The 11,606-nt window shown below is 32.8% G+C and overlaps 2 protein-coding genes across 5 annotated transcripts; both read right to left on the bottom strand.

Moving 5' to 3' along the window:
- Positions 1 to 111: 111 nt before the first annotated feature.
- On the bottom strand, positions 112 to 4,327 carry Taf13 (TATA-box binding protein associated factor 13). Of its 3 annotated transcripts, none has more exons than XR_016316165.1 (7): positions 4,206 to 4,327; positions 3,342 to 3,388; positions 3,088 to 3,266; positions 2,852 to 3,009; positions 2,606 to 2,663; positions 496 to 528; positions 112 to 222 (listed from the first exon to the last, which is right to left on the bottom strand). XR_016316165.1 is itself a non-coding variant. In XM_089699746.1 (6 exons), the coding sequence occupies exons 2-5, from the start codon at positions 3,381 to 3,383 to the stop codon at positions 524 to 526; spliced, it is 384 nt and encodes a 127-aa protein (XP_089555872.1). In that variant the 5' UTR covers positions 3,384 to 3,388; positions 4,206 to 4,327; the 3' UTR covers positions 112 to 222; positions 496 to 523. The 3 variants fall into 3 exon arrangements, 1 of the variants encoding a protein (XP_089555872.1); XR_016316166.1 differs by having other exon boundaries at positions 2,610 to 2,663; XM_089699746.1 differs by lacking the exon at positions 2,606 to 2,663.
- A 486-nt stretch (positions 4,328 to 4,813) lies between these two features.
- On the bottom strand, positions 4,814 to 9,321 carry LOC149485054 (uncharacterized). Of its 2 annotated transcripts, XR_016316164.1 has the most exons (5): positions 8,945 to 9,321; positions 8,052 to 8,247; positions 7,516 to 7,650; positions 5,925 to 6,650; positions 4,814 to 5,834 (listed from the first exon to the last, which is right to left on the bottom strand). XR_016316164.1 is itself a non-coding variant. In XM_089699745.1 (4 exons), the coding sequence occupies exons 1-4, from the start codon at positions 9,022 to 9,024 to the stop codon at positions 6,384 to 6,386; spliced, it is 678 nt and encodes a 225-aa protein (XP_089555871.1). In that variant the 5' UTR covers positions 9,025 to 9,321; the 3' UTR covers positions 4,814 to 6,383. The 2 variants fall into 2 exon arrangements, 1 of the variants encoding a protein (XP_089555871.1); XM_089699745.1 differs by having other exon boundaries at positions 4,814 to 6,650.
- Between the last annotated feature and the right edge of the window lie 2,285 nt (positions 9,322 to 11,606).

The following is an 11,606-nucleotide window of genomic DNA, read 5'->3' as shown; positions in this document are numbered from 1 at the left end:
TTTACATTTAAATCAATAGAAACAGTATATTAAATGCTAGAATAGGTATTTAATAAATCTTTTTCCACACATTCTGCCTTTTTCTAGAGGGTTTTTAATTAAAACACTATGTTCATTCATGTCTTTTATTATAACTTATTTTTCACTTATATAAACTCCCCACAAACTGCTATTCAGGCATTTTATTACCATTTTGCCATAAATATTCTTGTCTTCATCAATCTAAAAAAAAACAGTAATACATATAAGTTAATATTCTTGAAACTGATTTGGATAATATGTATAAAATATATTATGTGTAGGTACTAGGTGGTCTCTTGAATCTAATTGAATAATTTAAATTTAAATATTTTATAGTCCACTCAAGATGTGTTTTTATCTGTTTCATTTTTGAAATTATTTTACAAGAATGTTTTTTACATAATAGTTAAATATATTTTTCTCCAAAATACTTTTCAATGAGTAAATATTCCTTGTATTATTCTGTATACTTACAATATTTGGTCCATTTTGTAAACTATCATCACTCTGAAAGAAAAAAGTATATTTATAAATTATTTAACATGATTTTTCATACATGAACCTCACTGTGACTGTTAATTCTAATTGGTATATTCATTACCCATTTATTTGTCTAAATAGAGCCTACTTTGTACACTAATTCTAATGCATAGCCCCCTTTATTTACTTAACACATTTTTGACGTGACAACGTCTTATAATTCGATAGAGCCGGCTGCACGCACGAAAAAACATGACTCGTGCGGCGTTACCTCGCTCTGAGGCGTTCCATGTAACGCTTGAAGTGCTAGCGAGAGCGCGGAACGAGCGACAAAGAAGCACAATTGGACGTTGTCACGTTCAACTATCGTCAGTAAACCGACTTTACAGACAACCAATTTTTTTTTTAAACCAAAAGTGCTTACAGTTAGCTTTTTCTACTGAAAGGCTAGTCAATAGAAGCATAATATTATAATGAAAAAAGAAATAGACTTTAATACAAATTTACATTTTTATAAAAGGCAAGATACAATTTTTATTATTAATACATGACTTAAAATGGGGGTGATACTGCAACTCTAAACATTTATTTATTCAAGTTCTTTTTTTGCTTATGGAAGGTAATATAATTTTAGATCATAATTAAATAAGTATAAAACTAGACGATAAGAATGTCTATTTAATAAAGTAAGAACAGTATGTTTTGCTGTTCACTGAAATTTTTGTTATTTGTTAAGTAAAATTTGTATTACTAAGGTTGGGTCGCCTAAGATCGGACGCATATGCCGAAAATTTTATACGTACTGTATTTTTTATTTTATTTCTCATGATTCGATGTCGTTTTTCTGTTGCGGTCAACTGTAAATTATTGATGACAAGAAAATATTGTTTAACCCCTAATTTTTTGGTTTGCGTAGATGCTATCTATCTAAGCAAATTTAGAGCCTAAAAAGCAGACTTTTTTCGACTTACCATAGTGAAGAAAATAACAGTTCGGCCGAAGATCGGACTATGTAGTATCTTCACTTCTATGCGTTTACTAATAATGTTAACATTAGGAAAACATCCGGACTTACGTCCATACATTGAGCATCAATGATTGAGTCAGGAAATTCCTCAAAAAATTTGACAAAGAAGTTTTTTTTTTTATTGCGTTTTTTTAGTCCGGTCTTCCCTCCTCATCCTAATTAAGTTTCTCAAACTTTTATCCTCCGTGTTCTAGGACTAAATAATGAAAATGTACCTAAGGTCTGATAGTCATAGCGTCATTGGATAGTTAAATATATTAAAAGTTAATAATTATTGCGCATTATTGCATAAGGCGCAGTCAAGAGCTAAACTTCGGTCCGATCTTCGGCATTGGGAGGGAAGATCGGATCTTGGGTTGTGAACGTCCTAGGCGTAATCAAAGTATACAGATGGAAAGAGGATTCGCTAATTCTGCCCCAAAATAATTAATTACATTATTTCAATGAAAGTACTCTCCACAATGAGCCATCAAAATTTTGTAGGTAAGATCGGATCGACGATTTTCGCCACAAAATACACCTTTTCTGCTGAATCACCTGTGTACACGTCCCGTCTGGTCGCTGGCCGGCCGCAGAGTGAAGAGAGGGGCAGAACAAAATGGCGGATCTAGTAGTGTTGGTAGCAGTAGAGAATATTGCCTAGTTTGCGAGTTATTCCATGCATCCGATCTTATGTCACATCCGATCTTAGGCGACCCAACCTTATACATAAGAACCATCCTCGTACTTCAAGGAATATATAATTAAAAAAAGAATTATCAAAATCGGTCCACCTGTTCACGCGTGATGCCGTGACCAAGGAAAAGGTTTGATTTTTATATATTATATATATCGATATATTCTTGTACAATGTACATATCCTACATTTAAAACTAGTATCACGCCTGTTATAAACATGTTACACATGCCAGGAATGTTTGCATTTCCATTGTCAAGCTTTTCAAAATCTTTCAGTAAGTCAACAATAACACAAATACAATTTTCAAATGGGTTAGTCACATCTGTTTGTTTTGCTTACAAAAGGCTATTAGTACAGTGCACACACAGAAGCAATGTGTCAATATGAAAATCATTTACTTGCATCAGTCTAAGAAGCATGAGCAGCATTTTGTCTGCCAATACTATTGTTGATCTTCTATAAGTTTAAAAGGGTTGTAATTTTAGTTGATAAGTTTATTGTAACTTGGCACATTTATTGATTAAATAATTAAATCATTCGCTTGCAAAATCAGAAAATAAAAACAAAATATAAAAATGTTAAGATAATGGTTGATTTTCAAAAACTCCAAAATGCAAATAAAATTAAACAAATTTTGAACTTACCAACATATTTAACCTCATCAAAAGCTTTTCTAGCTTTCTTAAGTTCCTCATTCATTGTAAGCAAGTCCTTAACACGAGCATATTTACGAAAATCCTTACGAACTAAGAAAATTATATCTTCAACTTGCACTCTGCCTGGTCTTCCAACTTCCATTGCTCTATAAAAATAATTTTAGTGTCATGATAAGTTAAATGCTATTAAAACTTAAATTCATAACAATCTTTTACTATCTTACCTGTGTGTAGTTTCGGTTATAAACTCAATAACAAGATCTTCTAAAAAATCCACACTTTCAGTGTACGGATTGCGATCGTCACCAAATCCATACATCATACACCGAAGCTCTTTACTAAATAGTCTCTTTCTGCCAGAAGCTGTTGCCCCTAATTGTTGATCTGACTCCTCGTCATCAAACTAGAAAAATAAAGATTGTGAAGTTATAATTTCATCAACTATTCTGATACCAACTTTCATTTATTTCATCCTAACCTGGTCGTATTGTTCTGGTGTATCGGGAGTTGGAGTAGCCATGTTATCAGTGTTGCCAGCAAGACTAACATAAAATTTGCTAAATGGCTGTTAAAATTTTGCCAAAATTTTGCTAAAGGATTTATAATTAAGCTAAATATTTTGCTAAAAATTTTTAATGTCAAATAAAACGACATTTTACTTAAAATTTTATTTATCCAACACATTTATTTACACATATGTAAATAATAACATCATAAAATAATAATAACATCTCTTATTCGAGTGTGTTATTATCAAATAAAATATTAATATCTTGGTCTTCATCCGCAGCCGATAATGTTGACGTAGACGTGGAAGCCTCATTGCCAAGACTATATATTTCCTTGGTGCCTATAGAGCGCAGTACATTATCCGGAACTGTGTAAGAGTAGCAGCATTTTCCTGCCCTCTTTAGGCCGAATCTTATGTATAAAATGGCATTTAAAGTTTTTACCGACAAACGGTTGCGAAGCTTAGTTTTGACGACATTCATTTGGCTAAAAACACGTTCTATTTCCGCGTTGGAATGTGGTAGTGATAATAATGATATTGCCAGCTGTGATAAATCTGCAAAAGGGTTATTACCAGCTGCGTCTTTATAATCGATTACTTCATTCCAGAATTCCAAGGTGGAAGTTGTGCATGTCCATGAAATGTCGACTAAATTTACGTATGCAAGGTAGCAAAACTGTAGTTGGTTTCATATGGTTTAACTTTTATTATATAATATTTTATATGCTAAAAAATAAGCTATATGCTAGACAACAAATAAAAATGCTAAACAATGTAAAAATATGCTAAATTTAGCATAAATTATGCCAAATTGGCAACACTGCATGTTATTTCCAAAAATGAAAAGTTTATTTAATTATTAAATCAACAACAAAATTTCTGTATGAAAACCAAGTGTCAATAATTATTGTCATATTTTTTGACTTTTGTACCAACCTTGACGGCTGACGCGTTATGACGTCACGAGCGCTTTTTATATAGTGATGGGAATTTCATTTTACGCTAAATCGACAAAGAGTACTATAATAATTGTAAATCGATTAGAGACGCCCGCGCAACTCGCACGGCGATTCTAATATCTAGCCCACAGAACTGTGATCTAGCCCGTTTCAAACCCTACTTAGTTGTATTTTCAATGAGAGGTTGTGTGCACGAGCGCAAAAGCGAATTGGATGAAATTTGGGTGCTGATGTTCGTGTAATCTTCATAAATTCTATATATTTTCAAGTAACTCTACCTACACTATTATAATTCGTACACTAATATTAAAACAACTTACGTTTTCCGTGGTTTTCCTCGTCTTTGATTGCTAGTAGGTAGTCCAAAAACCAGATCAAACTACATAGATCTATATCTGTGAGGTAGTCAAATAAATGAATCTTATTCGATTACAAAATCGATTCAAGACAGAAACATGATAAATTACCATACACACATTATAATCTAATAACAATATTAACAATTAATATACAGGGTGTAATCGTTAAGTGTGCACAGGCGATTATTCCGTAACTATTGCAGATATCAAAAAACTTTATACTGACATCGAAACTCGAAAGCCCTTTACCCAAGACCTATGAGTAAAATGACAACAATAACTTTTTAAAAATAAAACGGGAAATATCCAAAACTCATTACTCATTAGGTAAAGGGCTTTCGATATCAGTATAAAGTTTTTTGATACTATATTACTTGCTCTGTGGCCTGTGCCCACTTAACGATTACACCCTATAAAGGAGATTGATTAAAAGAAGTAATGAAAGTAATTTTTGTCACAGAAGTAATGAAACTGCAAAGAGAAGTCATAAGATTAAGGATTTTACAAGGTTACAAGTTTGTAGAAGAGCACAATGTGCATATTATGTACATTCCCTTTCATTCAATTCAGTAATCGCATAATTCTTATCATAATTTCAATTGAGAACCTAACTACCTAGTTGTTGTGTTGGTAGATTAAAAAACCACAATAAGATAATAATTTTATGACTTTTATTTAAAATCTTCAAAATAAAACTCTTTAAAATAAATATATACAGTTTATTTAGAAACCATAACTACAGTCTGTGCGGTCAGTCTGTATTTGCTGCAGGGACAGTCCCTGCAGCAAATCAGTCAAAGCAGTTAAATGGAAATATTCAGTCCTTTGAAGTCTGTTCAAGTGTTTGAAATACTTCCATGAAATGCAATTACCATCACCATCAACAATATTTTTATATGTTTGGAGACAATATCTAAAAAAAATTCAACAGGTTCTTTTGTTACTGGGTGTTCAAACGTTGTTGCCTTGTGCCATTCGGTTCTAATTAACAACCTAATATTTTGGCCATCACTTAATTAGACGGACACCCATCAAAAGTAAGACCAACTATGCATATATTCGATTCGTTTAAATGTCTCCGACACCAAGTCAGCTTTTTGCTGTCCATTTGCCCCATCTATTAAAAAACATCCAACCGGAACCTAAAAATAAAATGAATGAAATGAGTAACATTTGTGGATGCGCACAATAAAATTACATAAAAATTAAACAATAAAAAATATCTAGATCACCTTCCACTTGGCATTTATACCGATGACTAAAAACACGAATGCTTTCTTAGCCTCAGGAGCTTGATCGGTATCTAAAACGCCTCCAAAGTCCACGTAACCAACAATTTTTTTTCCGTCCCATTCTATTTTTCTTCTTATCGCCATTTCGTCAATCATGAGGCAACAATATAGATGATGCTTTGATTTACTCGCTAAGAACTTTAAAGCTACTAAAGTCTAAAGACTCAGTAGTAAAACCAGGGCTCCCGTTTATACTTTTGTACCATTTTTGAATGGTGTGGGGATGTGGTAGGCACAGAGTAAACACTTTTTAACCGACTTCAAAAAAAAGGAGGAGGTTATGTCACATAACATTGTAGGCCAGGTATTATTCAACCAAAGTTGAATAAAAGTGTAATGTTAAAGCGAAGCTCCGCAGTGCTGGGGAATATTTTGACATGCTGACTACGTTTTTATTCTTCAACTGTCTGGAGAAAAGTTCTTAAGTGGTAACGTTGGTTGTTTCAAGTGATCTAGCCTGCTCATACTTGAGAAAACATTTCTGTTCAAGCACGAAAATAACGTCATCAGGGATAGTATTTTTACTTTTTTTCGACGGTTCTGTTCTCTCAGTCTTTTTATTTCCTTGTTTTGTCTTTCAATTTTTTCCTTAGCAACATGCAGTTTACTTAATAACTTCTTATTTTTTGGTGTGTTCTCCACTAACGATTCGTATGTATCAGTATCCTGCAAAAAATAAAATATGTAGGAAAGCGTCAGTATACCTATCTCTATCTATACAGTGTGTAATCGTTAAGTGTGCACAGGCGATTATTCCGTAGCTATTACAGATAACAAAAAACTTTGAACTGATATCGAAAGTACTTAACCTAATGAGTAAAATAGCCCTAATAATTTTTTTTAAAATAAAGCGAGAAATATCTAAAAAAATTAACTTTAAACCCTTCCATACATTTAGTATGAGATATGAATATCCCATGTAAATTTAATATGAAAGATTTTAGCATTTCCTTTCTTTTTTTTGGTTTTCTGCTTTAATCACTTAGCAAATTTGAAGGGAAGTTCGTTTAGAAACTGTAAATAGAGCCTCAGTGTATTGCACAATGAGGATGTCACTTCGAAAATCTGCTATGTATGGGAAATAAAATGTATGGGAGCTTTTAATGTAACATTGTTAGATATTTCACGTTTTATTTTTAACAATTTACTTTGACTATTTTACTCATTAGATACTTTCAATATCAGTTTAAAGTTTGTTGATATTTGCAATAGTTACGGAATAATCGCTTGTGCACACTTAAGGCGCGGGACATATACAAGCGGCGCGGCGCGCCGCGGGCGCGCTGCCGGCGTGCATCGGGTGCGCTATTGGCATTTTGTATGAAATAATTTTGGAAAGGCGCAACCTTGGCGCAACCTTGGCACAACCGTGGCGTGCCGTCTCGACGCCTGTCCAAAATTCTTTCATACAAAATGTATAAGAAGGATGTGGTGCAAAACAGATTCAAGAGGTGCGCTTATGGCACGCCCGCGCCCGCGCCGCTTGTGTTTGACCCGCGCCTAACGATTACAAACTGTATAACTTAAGTACCTGTTCTAAAATTCTCTTTCTCGGTTGTGGCGAAGGATTTCTTGGGGGTGGTGGTTTTGGATCATTATTTTCGTTGTTTTGTTTTTCAATTTTATCGTGAGCAACATGCAGTTCCACTGACGATTCGTTAGTATCCTGCAAAAATAAAAATTTTGTTGTGAATATCTGGAAAATGTACATACACACACGAACAACACTATCTACATTATAATATGGAGGAAAGCGTAAGTATACCTATCTCAATCTATAATAACTTAAGTATCTGTTCTAAAATTATCTTTTTTGGTTGTGGTGAGTGGCTTTTAAAGAGTGGTTTTGGATCTGTATTCTGTAACATTTAAACAAGTAAAACATGTAGTTACTAATTAGACATGTAATTAAAACAATATAAAATTAATAAAATAGAGTAAAATTTACGAAAGTCCAATTCCAGATACAAATCCAAAATTTACAATATTCCAAAAGGCACAATTTTTGTAAATAGGTACGCATTTCAAATGCCTAAAATTATGTTTTTTTATAAAGAGCACACTTACCTCTTCATCAGTTATCGTTTTCAGTATATCAATTGTCGGATAGGCTGTTTTTATCAATAGTCGAAGCTTTTTTCCTTTAACAAAGCTGGATTCACTAAAATGTTTAGAGCAAATTGTGCTAAATTTTGTTGGAAACCAATTGTTATGTCCTGTCGCCTCGATCCATTTTTCTTTTATGTTCGGGTTCCTTGGAAAACTGAAAAAAACAAACAGTCTTAGCAATAAGGAGTTTTCTTAAAAATACTCCCAAGCTGACAACTAGATGGATGGCGTCCATGTCATAATATTTATTTTTAGTAAGTACCTATGTATTAAAATACTTATAAAAATAATAAAGTACTTAGTTATTTTTATTTAATACTTTTTAGTGTATTTTTCAACACTAATCAAATGAGCCCAAACTCGATAAAGTTGAGTCCATTAATTACTGAGTTCCTATGGCCACCTTCCGATTCCATCACCAAATCAGCTCTATGTCATGATAATTTTCCAATTTACATACATATACAAAATGTAAGCTCAATCGGTAACCGGGAAGTGAATTAAAGTTACTTGCTAGATTTTCAATTAAGTCATCGAGATCAGACATAACTTCTCATAAAATAAAAACTACTAGGCCTAACTGAACAACTCGAAACCATTCCGCAGCAAACAAAAAAAGAATCAGTAAATCGGTTCATAAACCTCGGCGTAATCGGCGTACATATACATAAAAAAAAATATACCGGCCGAATTGATAACCTTCTTTTTTTGAAGTCGGTTAAAAAGTTGTAGGTCAAGTTGACACAAAAAAATCTATATTCTATGCCTCTTTTTCTGGAAATCTGCTCATTCAAATTATCAGTTTTCTGTTATATACATAATACATATATTCTGATTAGAAAATTACTTACCGGTGGAAGGAAACATCTTCGTTAACTCGGCCACTCACTGTTGTGGAGTTTCTACAGTTTATAACTGCGCAATTCGGCATTTTATCAATTACACGTCTTTCCTTGGCGAGCTGCAAACGTGCTGCAAGCGCGGACTGCGTGGAATGAGTGTAGGGCAGCGTCAAGTAAGTGTTTTATACATACGTAGTATGGACACGCGAAGTACATACACTCGCGTAGTTTATCTCGATAATTGGTTTGTGAAATGTTTACTGTGTTAATGTTTGTTTTATTTGTTTTCTTTTTTGGTATTTGCCATTTGTCAACACAGACCACGTAATTAGTATTTAGTAGGTAATTCTTCTTCTTCTCATAATTAATTATTAATGAGTAATATGTTGTCAATGTTTGTCAATGTCGCTTGTCACATTGTTTTTGGAAGTTAAGAACACAGAGCAAGTAATACTATAAGAGTATATTATATACTATCAAGAAGCTTATATCCTTAGAGTATATTATATTACAATAGTATAGAGCGTGGGTATTGTACAAATTGCTTTGTGCACATCGTAGGCCGTAGACAGAGAAACCAATAGACAAATTGATATCTTATGTCGCATTCACACAAGAAAAAGAGCAACTTATGCCGGTGTTGTGTAAAGAAATGAGAGGGAACGATAATTTTTTTTGTTTCACGCAGCGTGCCACTTTTTTCAAGAATAGCAACCTACTTTGATAAACAAAGTTTGACAGCTAGCTATCGTCTTCCATAAAAATATAGTTTTTACATGTTCTAAGTTACGTAATTCATGGTATGTTTGGTTTAGAATGATTTAAACTTGTTAATACCTTATAAAATAATACCATGGTGCGGTGTAGCGTTAAAGGGTGTAAAAGTGATAGTGGAACGAAAATGCCTGGATTGTCTTTTCACTCGTAAGTATACAACTCTTTATCAGTTTATAGGCCTTCATGATATTTCAGCGTGTTAATATATTGTGTATCACGTGATGTTGACTTGAATACATTGTTTAAAAACCACAAAAATAACAATTATAAATTTTAACCTAAAAAAAATTTGTGTTGCCAACTTTTCTACAAATTGTTACCCACTATTATGGGAAATAATAATATATATTCTGCAGTGTGTATTTAATTAAATATCTGAAATATTCAATGGCTTGTTCCAGTTTTCCTGAACCGGATAATTTACGACAAATTTGGATTGTAGCTACAGGATGAACAGATTGGAAACCAAAACCGAAGGTTAGAAAGTATTACGGCAATCACCACCACCGCGACGCTGCCCCGCCGAAGACAATGCACACTCTTGGTTCCAACATTGAACCGGAGGGACGTAGTTAATTAAGTTAGAGATAATTTAAATGTAATTTTTTTATTACAATAAATTATTATTAAGTAAATTTCGTTTTTTTTTGCGCATTCGCGGGTCGGTCAATGTAATTAACGTGTGTATCTGTTAATACTTACGAAAATAAACATTCTTTTATTTTTTTTATTTTATTTTATAAGAAATAATACACAATCGAGTTTTCATCTACATTATCATTATTCATTACATACACATTTTCATATGGGATTATGATAATGATATATATTCATATTATATAATATATAGGTATGTGTATATACATAATTGATAATATGTATTACCCATCTAAAAGTAATATGTTTATTATATACTAGCTGCGCTCCGCGGTTTCACCCGCGTGGCTCCACTCCTGTTGGTCTAAGTGTTATGGTACAATATAGCCTACTATAGCCTTCCTCGATCAATGGGCTATCAACACTGAAAGAATTTTTCAAATCGGAATCAAAGTAGTTTCTGCGAATATCTCTTCCCTCCTCACCTTCATCCCGTCCCGCACTACGCCTCCTCATTGTATTACACAGTATACCTACTATTTTCTGTAAATTGACACTTTTAAAAATTCGTTATATCTTTTGAATGGAATATCGCGGACTTTCTTGTAGATATTGGTCCATTCTATAATACCGTAGAACATTTATTTGTTCTATTTTCAATAGATTCCGCAGCGCACGCGATGACAGAATTTTTATTAAGGATACATTATTGCATTTTTGGTAAGGATCTCTAATTTTTTTGAAAATGCAATATAGCCTATGTTGCACAGTGAAAACTGAAAATGCAGCTTTCTAATGGTGAAAGAATTTTTGAAATCGGTCCAGTAGTTTATGCGTGAAAACCATACATGCATACATGCATAATTACAAACATTTCCTCTTTATAATATTAGTATAAACATGTAAGTATGTAATGTGGATATCTCATTATTATAGGTAAACCAGAATCTGATGGCAATTAGGGAAATCAAAATTTTGAGTGTGCAACCCTAGGGAAAATGGACTGAACGATCTTGATACTGCTTATTTTTTATTTTGTCCTCAATATCATTACTCACATTGCATAAGTGGACAATACTGTACTTAATAATGAGATATCCACTTAATAGTAATAGTAATAATTATGTAGGTACATACTTACATGTATAATATACAATTATACAAATTACTTTTATACAGGTAATACATATTATTATTTACACATACCTATATTTGTATATTCATTACCAGTATGCCATGTGAAAATATCGATATAATGATAATGTAGATCAAAACTGCTTATAATTTTTTATAAAAT

Source organism: Colias philodice, chromosome 10, assembly GCF_061535455.1.
Source record: "Colias philodice isolate Cphi_HAF_F1 chromosome 10, ilColPhil1 Martin Lab GWU primary, whole genome shotgun sequence".
NCBI classification, from domain to species: Eukaryota; Metazoa; Arthropoda; class Insecta; order Lepidoptera; family Pieridae; genus Colias; species Colias philodice.
Note: the sequence above shows the minus strand (reverse complement) of the source record. Positions and strands in the feature narration are given on the sequence as shown.